The following is a 15,406-nucleotide window of genomic DNA, read 5'->3' on the forward strand; positions in this document are numbered from 1 at the left end:
TTTTCAAGTTACAATAGATATAATTTAACAAGAAATCGGAATTTAGAAAGGAATACATAACTTTTAACGCATATCCATAGCATGTCACCTAGTGTCAAGGAGTAGGTACGTTAGGATTTCTAGAAATAGCCAAGGCCATACTGCTCAATCTCACCGCAGGCAGCAGCATTTACTCCTAAGAGTCAAAGTCAAGCTGAAGCTCTATGGAGCACATATTGGATTGCCCACGAGACCCACGCTTTTAAGCCTTATTTTTTTTTAAAAGATTCCAATTTTGGCTGGCTTTGATAATTGTTGCCATATTAAATAGCCCAGCCAAAACGTGGCTGACAAAGTCTTTGCATTAATGGCTAAGACAAACCACAATATGTGTTTCCTAATTGCTACAGAACTCTCACGTCGATCCTCTCATTTTTCACGTTTTGTTCCCAAAACATTAATTGGGGAAGTTTCTAACCTTGAAAAAATGCGAATTGGAACTGCTGTTGCGGCTCTATCAGAGTCTTAAACTTTACCCGCCAATCCCAACTGCAGCAACAGCGAAAGGATTGTGGTAGGTCGACAACCAGCTTAAATTTAGTCATATCAGGAGAGCACGAGTCTTATGGTTATTTAGTTGAGCTGAACAAAAGCAACAGCACGAACTTTATATGCACTGCCTGTTTACTGTATTCTGGTAATGACTTAAAACAGAGGCGGAATACGAACATTTTTTTTTATATAAGTAAAAATTTATTAATATCAATAGGCGTAGCCAAGTACACTGGATGTATACAAGAGAAAATACCTAATTGGGATGCAAAAGAGATACAAGGAACAATAAAACCAACAAAGCCCCAGCCTAACAAAAAATGTAGGACAGCGTTTTATTATTCAGTTTACGACTGTCTTAAATGGTTATAGATTCAGGTTTATGGTGTCGAGAAAACTTGACAGTTGTAACTTTCTTGGCATAATACGTTAGGGTATCATGATTGGTTTGGATGATCAAGTCACCGTCAAAAGTTTGGATGCCAACGGCCTCTGGCCTGAAGACCCACATCTCCAAAATGAAGATCATGGGTTCACCCCCTCCCCCAATGTATAAAAAAACCAATTTAAGTAAAAATAAGAGGGATGAGAGGAGAAATGGTTCGAAGTTGAAATGAAGAAAACAAACAAGCCTCCTAAATATATCCAAGGGCGTGAACAGCAAGAGAGAAAAATAATAAACCGAGGAAGAGAGCCAAGAATTTAGATATTTTTTGTTTTTTAAATAATAATCACCTATTAATTAAATAATAATAATACCCAAGGCCCACAACTATAGCCTCAAGCAGCAACCATGGAATTATGAAACTTCCCGTAATCCTAGAAAGACTAGAGGAGAAAGAAATCAAGATTTTTTTTTGCATAATTAATTACAAGGATACTTGATCTTCAACCAAAAATAATTCCAAAAAAATGATACAATTTCTATGCCAATTCCACGAATTTGCAACCTAAAGATAAAATGAAAATGCATATAGTTTTGTATAGATTTGGACGTCATAAGGCTTTTACATACAAGTGTAACCCCAAGGTGATTGAATGTAACAATAATTTTCTTCTGTCACAAGTTAAGGCTATCAATAATATTATAATTTTTGCTTGAAAAGAACAAAAAAGTGCATATAGTTACCCATCCGTGCTGTTTTACAACACAGGAGATTAAACATTACCCAACGTCTACAACCATAATAATTACTTTAAACATTAAGATTTGACAAAATAGAGGAAAATCAAGACAGTACTGAACTTTAAATTTCTCTGTTTTATTCATTTTATTTCTGGATAGTACCTTGATCTGCAATTTGGAAGGTCAGATCTTGGTCCTCGAAGCTTGTAGATCTTTGGGAAAAAAAATTCCTAAACCTTAAGCAGCAGAAAAGCAAGACATGTGAGAGCAAAACAAAAACAAAAAACAAAAAACGAAAATTTGGGAGAATTCAAATACTGGCGTATGGAAAACTCAACTTTTTTGGGACAAACATCTAATATTACCAACCATTTGTTTCTTTGATATGGAGGTTCAGAAACCCTCATTTGTCTTGTTGAGCCCCATCCTCTAAACTCTTACATAAACCGGATGCATAGGTTCGGCCCATTTAGCATGGAGTTACGATGCATGATTCCTATGTCCAACACTAAGGTTTTCATACAAACCCCTAAACCTTTATCAAGAAATTATGAACTATTTCATAGATTAAGAAATAAAGTACAGGTATGGTTACAAATGAAAAGCTAAAACAGACCTACAACTACAAGTAAATAGGAAGCAGAAATTATGTAAATCTCCTATTCTCTGCAAATTGAAATGAAATATACACGACAAGATCTCCCAGGTGTGACAATGTTCGGTACAAAAAATATAGATGCGACATAACCCATCATCAGATCATCGACCCAAACATGTAGAGGACTAGAGAAGAAAGTTGTCGATCATATGGAAAACCACATCAGCACCATCCGAATTCAACCAATAGCTCTTCACCTGAAAGCATAAGTAGATAATTGCTATTAAAAAAACATAGAAAACCAAGCATTTGTTATTGACCAATGACCATACTTGGCCATATTTTAGATATTACGTCTAGAGTTTATCATATTCCTGCTACCTAAAAACTCGCCTAGACCTATTCAAGGTTTAATATGAAGGTCTCAGGTCCAAGGTGCGAGTGGAAAGAAAATGGAACAAAATTAGAACCAAAGCCTCTTAAGAACTACTAATTCATCCATGGACATGAATTATTTTTTCGTTAGTTGAGATTAGCTCTGTTAGTATGAAGAAGAAATATGAAGCATAGAGTGCTTTAGACACTGAGCGAGAAACATCTGTTCTTCCATTTAGATTTATTCTCTGATCTGATCTCAGTACTTGTTTTCTCATCAATCCAGGGGTGGTGGCATTCTTGAATGAAGTCTATTTGACCCGCACCAGCACTTCTCCAATCAGGCTGGCAGGCCACTCCAGCTGAGCTGGGCCACTGTGACCTTGGATGTGCTAATGATCACTGATCAGCACAGGGAATTTCTTGACTAAGACAAAAAGGGGGTCTTTTAAACTAGGGGTCAAACTTTTTGTGTTCAGAAAGACAGTAGTCTGACTTTGGTGGAAGAAATCAGATGAGGTCCATCCCATCCATGTGGTGGGCGAAAGGAAAAGTGGAGCGTGTTCCTTTCTCTCACTTTCTGAAGTACGTAGAAGAGTTATGAAAGCTATTCGCTGACTTGACCAGGTTGAACTAAATGCAACGCATACTTGTCCCCTGTTATGATGATAGCTAGAACATCTACTTCAGGAACCTGGACGTAACTATGCTTGCCTGGGCACATTTACAGTTAATGAGCAAGTTTGCGAGATAAATAAGGCACATTAAAAATAACATCTAGAAAAGGCAAAAGCCCCTCAGTCAATGATATAGAAGTCAAAATGTCCTATTAAATGATTCGTAACATCACAGGGAAAGAGGAATGTCCCACCCATTTCAAAAAAGGGCGTTTTAGAACACATGTAAAGAGCAATTCAAAGAAACTGATAAAACTTTTCAGATTAAATAACCCAATTGGATATAGAACTTGCCTGAATGGTATTGTGAGCAATATATCGCTGTCTACTTTTATGAAAACTAACGTCCACACGTTCCCAAGGTACCTGAGTGAGACCTCTGATCATCTCCTCTACATTCAGGAATGAAAGAATGCTAATAAGAACCAGAAGTGAAAGGGAAAAGATGAATAATAAAAATGGTTCTCAAAAAATCTGAGAGGTGTATGTAGTCAAACACAATGACGGTGAAAATCCATAATGAGACACGTAGAGAGCAGAGGTGTAACATCAAAGAGCATATGTCCTTTTAACTCCGAATGAATAATCTTATACTTTTTTTTTTTTATAAGTAAAAGATATTATTAATAAGGATAGACATAACCCAAGTACACAAGATGATATACAAGAGATAAGACCTATCTAGGTCGAAGTAGAGGAAACAAGAAAATCATAAAAATTCAGGCCATTAAAATCTAAAGCTATGGCCCATAGAAATAAAGTACGGAAAAATAACGCTCGAAGTTCCTCGGGTGACCACTCCTTGTTTTCGAAAGTCCAATCATTACTTTCTTGCCAAATGCACCACATGATGCAGCTCGGGATCATCTTCCACACCTCCTTAATTTGTGGAGCACCTCTTGGGAGAGTCTAGCTAGCCAATAACTCAACCACTGTTGCAGGCATTACAAATGAAAACTACACCCGACTAAACACTTTAGTCTACAAGGCTTTAACTGTCTCACAATGTAACAAGAGATGTTCTCCTGTCTCGCCAGATTGCTTACACATACAACACCAGTCTAGGATGACAACCTTGCGCTTCCTCAGGTTATCGGTAGTCAAAATCTTCCCCACGACTATTGTCCAAGTAAAGAAGGTCGCTTTAGGAGGCGCCTTATTCCTCCAAATTCTCCTCCATGGAAACTAGATGTTTGGTGAAAGAGTAAGGAACTTGTAGAAAGAGTGAACCGAGAAAACACCCTTACTCGCCGGTGTCCACCATATCCTATCAGCTTGTTGTCCATTCGGCACCACAAAATATAATAAACTGAAGAAAACCTCAAAGCTATCCACTTCCCAATCTTGCGCCGCTTCTACTAAATGTAATAGTCCAGACTTGGTCCCCTGATCGAAGCATGAGGTCTGCTACTAAGGCTTCTTGATCACGTGCCACTCATATGGCTAGAAAAGAGTCCTTTAAGGCCTCATCCCCACACCATTTGTCCCTCCAAAACATTATCCTTGAACCCTCACCCAATATTAATTTGGAATGGCGGTTAAACACCCCACCCACACCTGATGTGCTTCCAAACCCCCACTCCATTAGCCCCACCTACCTCATCGGTACACCAACCACCCCACAAGCTTCCTTATTTACAATCAACCACCCTACAAACTTCCATATTTACAATCAACCACCAATTTCCATAGGGCTTCTAGTTCCATGTTATACCTCCATAACCACTTCCCTAGTAGGGCCTGATTAAATGTTCTCAAATATTTTATGCCCAACCCACTTGACGAGATCGGGCCTGCACACCTTATCCGAATTGACTAGGTGGTATTTGAATTTGTCCCCCAACTCACTCCATAAGAAGTCCTGGTATAGTTTTTCAATATGAGCCACCACACTAGCTGAAATAGGGAACAAAGACAAGAAGTATGTAGGTAAGTTAGAAAGGGTACTCTTAATAAGAATTAACCGACCACCTTTTAACAAGTACAATCTCTTCCACCCTGCCAGTTTCCTTTCTATCTTCTCAATGACTGTATTCCAAATGGATGAAGCCCGTGAAGTAGCTCCCAAAGGTAAACCCAGATAAGTCATGGGAGAGAGGCTACCTTAAACCCAAGTATGCTAGCTAGCTGCCGAGTATTGCTGACATTCTCCACTGGCACTAACTCTGACTTATCGAATTTCACTTTCAAGCCTGGTGCTGCTTCAAAGTATAATAAAAGTGCCTTCACTGCCTTCAACAGGTTTTGATCTGCCTCACAGAATAATAGCATATCATCTGTAAAAAGTAAATGAGACAAATAAATAATGCCTCCGATTAGGGTCACCAACAGAGAAACCAGCCACAAACCCATTTGTAACCACTGCCAAAATCATCCTACTGAGGGCCTCCATGATAATCACAAATAAGAGTGGGGAGAGTGGGTCACCTTGCCTTAAGCCACGAGAACTACTGAAAAAACCAATGGGGCTGCCATTAATCAAGATTGAGAACTTTGTCGTTGTGATGCACCAATTTATCCACTTTCTCCATGTTTCCCCGAAACCACATCTCTCCAGCAAATAAAGAAGGAAATCCTAGTTTACATGATCGTATGCATTCTCCATGTCTAATTTGCAAATAATCCCAGGGGAACCAGACTTTAATATGCTATCCAAGCCTTCATTCGCAATAAGGATTGAATCAAGGATTTGGCGACCCCGAACAAATGCATTTTGCAACTTCGTTATTATCTTCCCTAACACCTCCCCTAATCAGTTCGCGAGCATCTTGGAAATAATTTTGTATACCCCATTAATGAGGCTAATGGGCCTAAAATCCTTAACCTCTAATGCTCTAATCTTCTTCGGGATTAGTGCAATAAAAGTTGCGTTTAAGCTTTTCTCAAGCTTCCTAGCCAAGAACAATTCTTGGTGTCCACTTTTACTACATCCTAGCATGTTTGGAAAAAGCCCAAGGAGAAGCCATCTGGTGCTTTATCTTGAGCCATGCGTCTTACTACATCGTATACCTCCGCTTCCTCTAACGGGCGCTCCAACCATGATGCAGTATGTAGCTCAATAGAGTCAAAACCAAGACCATCAAGCTTAGGCCTCCACCCCTCTCGTTTTGTCAGCAGCTGTTCAAAGAAATCCACCACATGATCTTGGATCACCAGAGCCTCCCTACACTCAACACCATTGATGTTCAACATTTCAATAGTATTATTTCTTCTATGAGAGTTAGCCACTCTATGAAAAAACTTTGTGTTTCGATCCCCCTCTTTCAACCACAATACTCTTGACTTCTGACGCCATGAAATCTCCTCAAGAGATAATACTCGCTCCAACTCAGAGGCTAACTCTGTCTTCCGCTCTACTTCTTCAGCAGAGAGGGCTCTATCCTCAAGTACTCTCTCAAACTGTTGAAGCTCCTCAACCAAGGTTTTCTTTTGCTCCCCTATGTCTCCAAAGGATAGAGAATTCCAAAGCTTAAGGTCATGCTTCAAAGCTTTCAATTTTCCGGCTAGAATGTAGGAAGGGTTACCTTCAAATTGATACAATGACCACCATTGCCTAACCCTTTCCACAAAACCTTCACTTTTAAGCCACATATTCTCAAACTTAAAATAGCAACAACCACCTTGATTCCACCACAATCCAGCAAGATGGGAAAATGATCTTAGCAACGGCAAGCAACCTCTTTTGACACACATCTGAAAAATGCTCTTCCCACTCTGGGGAGATTAGAAATCTATCCAGCTGGAACCATGTCTCATTATTAGACCAAGTAAAAGAACCTCCCATGAGAGGAAATCCAACAAATTTAAGTCAAAGATACAATCTGAAAAATCTGTCATTGTTGGGCGCATCCTGCTGTCTCCAGATCTTTCATTAGGGAATCTAATGATTTTGAAGTCCCCACCTATGCACCAAGGGAGATTCCACCAGCTATGTAACCTGGCAAGTTCCTCCCATAAAAGTCTTCGATCATTGTCTACATTTGGCCCATATAAACTTGCAAATGCCCACAAAAAGTTATCTTCCACACTCTTAAATGAGCAAGCCACTGAATACTCCCCCACAAAATCCTCTATTTTCTCCACAACTCGTTTATCCCACATCACTAAAATACCACCCGACGCCCCATTTGATGCAAGGTAAACCCAATCTGCGTAAGTGCAACTCCAAACACTTCGCACTATTCTCCTAGAAACAAGTTTCAACTTGGTTTCTTGTAAACATACTATGTCCACCCTCCATTCCCGAAGCAATTTTTTTATACGAAGTCGCTTATTTGCCTCATTCAACCCTCAAATATTCCAAGATATAATTTTCGGCTTCATAAAGGAGAGACCACCCTCTTCCCTTTGGATCTAACCTGGCTAGAACTGCCCTCATAATTCAATGACCAATCGAGTAGCTTAAGCGCCCGCTGTTTCTAAGAACCAGATTTCTTGCACTGACACACTGACACACTGAATAGGTTTTCGCTTCTCCTCCCCAAATAGGTTTTCGCTCTCCCCAATCTGACACACTGAATAATCTTATACTGTATTTCTACAGCAATTAAATTTAAGGTACCTTGTGTATCTCTTCTCTAGTGGAGTCTTTTGAGTTCAAGTAATCCTACTTTATGTAATTTTTGGACTATATGAAGGTCTAGCTTTTGATTTCGGACGTCTAGAGTCAGGGAGTTAAAGTCTGATCCTCACTTCTTTTCAGGAAATTTAAGATCATCATTCTTTCAGATCATACGTGCTAAAAATTCAGTCCCTCAAGTCCTACTTACAGCCAAAGCCCCTACCTGGTCAATCTCTCCTGAGAAAGAAATATATATTAACTTAATTAAAGAACTGAATTTAAGCCCTTTCCTCTGTCTATTTCCCTTGCTAATGGCTAATCAATTGATACTCTCTTCCCAACACAATCACTTCATAAGAACAAAAAGCTTACCCTTCTTCATGAATGCATCTTTATAAGCTATAACGAAAACTGATAGGAAGTTAAATTAAACTCATTCCAGAACAGCAACACAGTCTCAACCTTAGCACTGCAGCACAATCTCTTTCCTTGAAAATAGTTTTAAAAAAATGTAAGAGAAAAATAAAACTTTGCTTCTTTCTACTGGTGTTTTACTCTCTTTTTCCCCAAATGCACTGTTTTCTTTTCACTACCATTTTCACATCTAATGGGGGGTGTATGTGTTTTAATGTTTCACATCCCATGATCTCTATCTCCAAGAGAAACCAACCAAGAAAAGCAGAAAAGGCTCCAAATTTTAAGCATTACTCGTCAGAAAAGTAGAATGTTATGCCAACAACTGAAAGCATTGAGAAAGAGGGAAGTTATACAAACCTTCCAAGTCAGTTTGTTGGTCTCCAACAGCTAAAGAATCTTTGTTATGAATGTTGTTCATAGGTTCTCGGTCAACATATACGATATGTGGATATCTCTCATCTGTTACGAGAAGATTTGACTGGAAAGAAAAGAACATTACAATGAATTTTTTTTTATCATATAAGACGTACTTTTTTATATGCATATATAAGAACATAACTGAACCTGACCTTTGGAAGTTCATGCTGACGCCGGATCGATGATGTTCTCCAGCCAACCATATCTTCATGATAAGTGAAGAGAAAAAACATAAGATCGTACAAACAGCAAAGACATGAGCTTATGTTTAAACGAGACATTCAAACTCCAAATGCTATCAAAGTATTATAGAGGATACGGTCATAATTTGCATTTGCATATGCCACACGGCGTTTGAAAGCACGCAAAGCAGATCTGCACAGGTCATTGGTCATATATTACCATAATTGTAACAATTAGAAGATAAAGTTATTTGGGGAATGTATCAGTGTTATGGATGAAATAACACTAACATGAACTTTAGGTCCTCAGAGTCATTAACCATTCGAAGGAGAAGAGGAGGTTTTCCGTCATCATTGTCAGTAAGGAAGAGATGCTTCCCAGACCTCCCAGCAACCAAGTGTGCTGTTTGAGATGCTCTTCTCTCCAGAAAAGGAAGACCACAGAGAAATGGGAGCTGTAAAAAAAAACAAGAGAACAAAAGACGAGGATCAATGTACCGACACCTGTAATCAACACAAATCTGATACCCTTTTTTATTTGTAAGATAAACTTTATTAATGAGCAAAAAGGCACAATCCAAGTACACGAGGAGTACACACCATGAACTATTTAATACAGAGATAAACCAGAACAAATTGAGATTGATAGTATTGTCACAGCAGACTAGCATGGAAATAAACAAATTGAAACGTCATCAAGGTGAAATCCAAATAGCAATCTCAATGGGCTTCATTTACATCATATCAATGGTCACAACAAGCGTGCATTTACTTTCTTCTAAAGAATTTGTACCGAATACAATCTCCACATATCCACAACCGTCTATGACTTTTCTGGTGAGGAGTTTACCTTAATTTTTTGTACATATTCCCATGTGTCAAAAGTCAAATCGTCATTACATGACCAATAGGTATGTATGCACGTACGTGTGTAGGTATGTGTAGATATATAATGGTGCACAAACTGCCTATAAGCATGCTGAACCTGCCTGATTATGTCCCCTGGAACCAAGATGAGGCGTTGCAAATGTTATAAAGTTCATGGGTTTCAATCCAGCAATTTTAGCTTCATGAGGTTGCCCGATGCCTTGCGCCATATAATTCTTGTGCTCTTCACTTGAAGAATGTCCGGTAAGACCCGCAGGTTCCAGTTTTATAGAATGATCATACAGCCTCCCAATGGCATACCTTGCAATAAGGCCCCCTAAAGAGTGTGCCACGAAAGAGATTTTCTGCACCTCAGGCCTACGCCTCACAACAGCCAACACCTGCATCAGATGATTATCTATAACTCAAGATTCTTGTAGTAAAGATAAATCTAATTTAGTAATTATTATATATAGCCAAAACAACAATAATAACAACAGCAATAGAAACAACCCAGGAAAGTTCAGGTAAGGGAAGTTCAGTATATCAATTATGCCTTGAATATGAGGTCATAATGTTATTACCAAATACCTCTTCAGCTAGCCTCTCACCCGTCAGGTCAACTCCATCAAATGTCAATTTCGAGGAATTACATTCACTGCCTGCTTGAAAGATATCAAATTGAAACCACTTATGTTGCAGGTCAATGCATTAAGTACATAAATACAGCCCTTGGAAGGCACTACAAAAGACAATAACTTGCAAACTTCGGAAAGCTTTAAAATGAACAAATTTTACAAAATTTGAAAGCGAAACCAAAAAGTAACTGGGGTGCATAAGGATCTAAATTAACTCTTAACAATCACGAGAAAAAACTAGATGAGTCTGTTTCATTTATGAAGTAACTAGCCACTTAGACTTCATCCTATATCCAACTTAAGCCTCGTTTGATGAGTTTAGATTAAAGTTAAAAAGTTGAAGAAAATATTGTTAGAAAAATATTTTTTTAATATTATTTTTGTTTTGAGATTTGAAAAAGTTAAATTGTTTATTTTATTTTGTGTGGGAATTTGAGAAAGTTGTAATGATGAGATGAGAGGTTTTCAAAGTTTTGGGTTTTAGTCTTGAAAGCAAACCAGGCCTTAATTTAAATTTTCAAGTCTTTGGATAGGCTATTTTTTTCATTTTTTTAGAATATTTGCATTAGCTTGTCCATGAATCTTAAGTTAATTGTCAAATTTCTTTACAAATTTGACACAATTATTATAAATTTAAAGTTTTTTCCAACAACAGGTTTTCCAGGATTTTGTTGAATTCAACCAAATTCTGAACCTATTACCTATTAATTTTGGCTCCATTCAAATCAAACTAGTTTAATTTGATTGACAAAATTCTGATTGACAAAATGCTCCAAGGTTGTTACTTTTTGGATTACTTGTTCATTCTCCTCTTTGGTTTCTTGAATGTGTTTTTTAATTGGTATGTTCAACATATATCCTTGTCAGTATACTTCATATACAAATCAGCAAAAACTAGAAACTCCAACAGAACATATCATGTCATCCCCTCAAATTGCATGTTTGTTCCACTCTGTAAAGTTTGTGTGGTAGTAAGTAGAATGCAGCACAGAAGCCTTGATCATGCCATACGCAAAGTGCAAACCGAGATACACAATTCTAAAGCAAAGTTGCATAAAACATCATGGAGGAAAAAAATATTTCATAAATTTGGAGCTCGTGTTCAGCACATTGCAGTTTAACAATTAAAAACTTCTTTTTGATAGGACAATTGAAAAAACTTTACCACCATGGTCAAAGCCATGTCTGCTCGTGGAACAATACACATACAGGTAGCCAGATAAAAAAGTAAAAATTTCACAGAATGATATTGAAATGAAAAGCTATTCTCTTCAGCATCCTATCAGCTACATATTGCGAGTCGAATAAAAACTCAGATATTTATTCAACATCCTATTAGATTTGAAAAAGGCTTTAATGTGCAGATAAAGAAGGATCTACTCGTGAAGGAGAGAACTCACGGTGCACAATTACTTTATCAGGAAGCTTCTTCACAAACTGCTCTGCAGCATATCCCCAATCCGCGGCACTGAGAACACAGAAAATCTGTATTGAACTATTGGCAAACAGAAATTCTTTTTGCAAAGTAACCATTACCTAATAGAAAAAAGAATAATCATTCATATGAAAATCAGATCTGAGGTGGATGATTGGTGGGATCAGGAAGACATGGAAGGGATCAGACTAAAAGATTAACCCAGAAGTATGTACCATTGCAAACAAAATTATTGAGAGTGAACTAAGGACAGGTTAAGTGCATCAACAAACCGAAGCTACTTACTCAAAGAAGACATAACAGATGAGAGATATGCAACAACTTTGAATCCGTAAGTCTAGCAGGCACACCTGTCTGGTAATATATCTCTATATTTGCAAACATGTGTCAGGTTTGTCTGATTTACTGACTTTGAAAACTTATATAACCAGATCCTTGACAATGTTAGGTATATACTGCACACCTACTACATGGAAAATCTTCAGCATCAGCGACAGATTTATCCCATTGAAACAGAAACAATAAAATTTTAAAGAAAAACAACATTGTATGTCCCAAAAACTTCAAAAATAAACTTTTTTTCTCAAGCTGATATCTTTTTCTTTGGTAATTTATACACGCACCGATTAGGTGTTGAATCTGATCCTGACCCTCTATTGCATTCTTATGGGAGGTGTCACTTGTGCTAAAACTCATTGTTCTCTCAACCTGAATTTATGTTTAATCAACTGGAAAAAGTTTTAGTGATTCAGTTTAAGTTATCACATATGATTCTTTTAGCCTTCATCCATTAGAGTATGATTCTCCTAAAATTTATCAAGAAGACAATGAATTGCTAAGCAAATCAGAGAGCTTAATAGTTAATGGTGATGTCTTGCCATAGATAGTTTTAGCGAACTGGCCCATTTCAACTAATGAAAGGAAGATATAATAGACATGAAGTTTTTCCAACATTTTTTTGAAGAAATTTTACAGACTTCAAGAAAGTGAACCAAAGAAAATATTGCACACATTGGAGCTTAGACCAGAGAGGCAATTAGTTCACATTGCTCTACACATTTTTGTGGCAGAGGTTCCTCTTCTGGCCAAAGGCTTTAGCTTGGGAGTAGTAAGTCTACTTCACTTTTAGTCTTAACCGATTCAGAGTTGTACTTTGGCTATAGTCATTTTCTTAAATTTTTCTTTCTGCTTTTTTCTACTAAAAAACAAATCTCCCTCCCACATTCAGTATTTATCTCCCATGAATAATAAGTGAATAAAAGCAGGATGCAACTCATAACTATCATTAATTAACAAGCAACTTTGAGGCAGCACTCGAAATCTAAGACATCACACCTTTAAGATGAAAGAATACAAGAACCATTATTGCAATGTACGAATTCTCTATTGACTACCCCCCTCCTCCCCTCTGGGGGCTCAAATTCATAGAGTGGCTTCAATTTTAGGGCTCCATATACCTTAAACGATTTCCAGGGTCTTCTCCTACCAACCATCAAAGTGCTACGCAAGTTAATTTCGATTTCACCGTAAAATTGTGTCGTATAACTAAGTTTAAGCTCCAGATATTTCTAATTCCCAGTTTTGCCCAATAGCCACACAATTAAGCTCTAAAATGAACCTCCAATCACTAGAACTGCATAAAGCACCTAAATTTTTTGTTACTCAGGGCAACTCCTCCATGTCACACACACGAACAGACTCACACACACATTCATGTCCCATATGCTTCGTTAGCCCGATCAAGCAATCTTACAACCAATAAAGCCCACTAATTCGCATACAGATCTTCAATACTTCAAAAACTTAACCTTACTATGAATCAATAATCGTTTATCCATATACCTTCCAACAAGGCCATTAACCATGATGACAAGGTGGTCCGGGACTGCCCTCGGCGCGGCATCGAAAATATCCACGCCGCCACTATCGGCCTCAAACTTAATCACGTCCTTTCCCTGGTTGCTCCTAAAGCATCCTCCACCCTTCTTGCTCAACCATTCCATCCTGATCGAGCTAGCGGGAAGCGCGTGCAGCTCCGTCAGCGGCCTCGGAGTCAAAAATCGGAACCCTAAGTTGAAGAAGGCAACGAATTCACGGCGTATCGGGTTATGCGACGAGGGTCCAGAGGATGACGACGAAAGCAATGATAATGACGAAAAGGACGTGGTTCGGAGCGGGGGAGCGGCGGCGATCATGGAACAGACAATGAAATGAATGTAATTGTAAGGGAAGAAGGATGAGTAGGAAGGAAGGAATGAATGAAGAGATGGTGGAGAGTGGAGGAAGAAGCAAGCCAGGAGGAAGTTTCTCTGGGAGTTGCAAAAGCTACAGTAATTGAAGGCGGAAGCGAACGCGAATAAGAGAGAACCTTCCACTTTCGTTGGCTTTCAACATCGACGGTTAGTTTTCCTCTGAGAGCAATCTCATTAGAATAGTTAAATTAAAATATATTTTTTATGAATATAAGATGAATTTAACTTTTAACTATTTTATTTATATAAATCTCTATATTGGAATAGTCATTTTTTCATTATATAACAATAAAATAATATAAGATGAATTTAATTTTAACTATTCACATCAAATCTCCAAATTGAATTATCTATTTATTTATTATATAGTAATGAGTAATTAATAATTTTGAAAATTTTTTAATTTTTTTTAATTATGAATTTATTTTATTTTTTCATATTTTACTATTTATAATATTATATATTAATTTGTAATTATATTCTAATTATATTTTTTCAATTGTCATTTAAAATGGAGAAAGAAATAATTAATATTAAAAAGAAAGAGAAAGAAATAATATAAAAAGAATTTGATGAATGAATATTGTCTTCCAAATTTAGAAATTAGTTTGGATATTACTGTAGCTATATTCCAATAGCTAATTCAATATGAGCAATTTATCCACCTAATAGCTAAATTCTCATTAAATTTAACTTTTAACTAATCCAATAAAAATGCTCTAAGAAAAATGATAGGTAACCCTGTCACTACCCTTTCCTCTAAACCGGTTCCGTTGGGAGTTTTGAGTTTTTTGTTTTCGAGCCAACCAATAGAGGGCGGCCTTCATCACATAGCACACGTGTCCATTTATCATAATAGGACTTGACTTTTTTATAAAAGAGTAGTGATAAGGTAGTACTATTATTACCCACACGTTTTAAGTTTTTTTTTAAATATTTGTTTTTAAATATTTTTTTAACATTTTTAATTATTAAAAAAATATATAATTTTATTAATATTTACTTCCTTAATCATTAAATAAAATACAAATTAAATACAAATTAAATATTAAATAAGTAGTAATATGATAGTAACCTTATTATTATTTTTTAAAGAATAATCCCGACTCATAGAGGATTTTATTTTTATATATTATTGATGATCAAATAAGTATTTTTTAATAAATTTATGATTTTTATTTTTTATTTTTAAAATATTTAAAAATTTAAAAAAACTTTAAAAAAAAAATAGCCTTCTCAATAAACAAACTCGGTAGATAGCTTCAGCGGGTGTAGCAGTAATTTCAGAACTTTTTGTATGAATGAATTTTAAAATAATTGGAATGATTTT

At 36.9% G+C, this 15,406-nt stretch overlaps 1 protein-coding gene across 1 annotated transcript; it reads right to left on the minus strand.

Moving 5' to 3' along the window:
• Positions 1–2,193: 2,193 nt before the first annotated feature.
• On the minus strand, positions 2,194–14,223 carry LOC108998858. The gene is made up of 10 exons (XM_035682961.1): positions 13,667–14,223; positions 11,790–11,857; positions 10,343–10,413; positions 9,874–10,152; positions 9,176–9,339; positions 9,022–9,077; positions 8,855–8,907; positions 8,643–8,763; positions 3,602–3,699; positions 2,194–2,512 (listed from the first exon to the last, which is right to left on the minus strand). Exons 1-10 carry the CDS (start codon positions 14,017–14,019, stop codon positions 2,441–2,443), a joined length of 1,335 nt encoding a protein of 444 aa, XP_035538854.1. The 5' UTR covers positions 14,020–14,223; the 3' UTR covers positions 2,194–2,440.
• Positions 14,224–15,406: the final 1,183 nt, after the last annotated feature.

Source organism: Juglans regia, chromosome 11, assembly GCF_001411555.2.
Source record: "Juglans regia cultivar Chandler chromosome 11, Walnut 2.0, whole genome shotgun sequence".
In the NCBI taxonomy this organism is placed as follows: domain Eukaryota; kingdom Viridiplantae; phylum Streptophyta; class Magnoliopsida; order Fagales; family Juglandaceae; genus Juglans; species Juglans regia.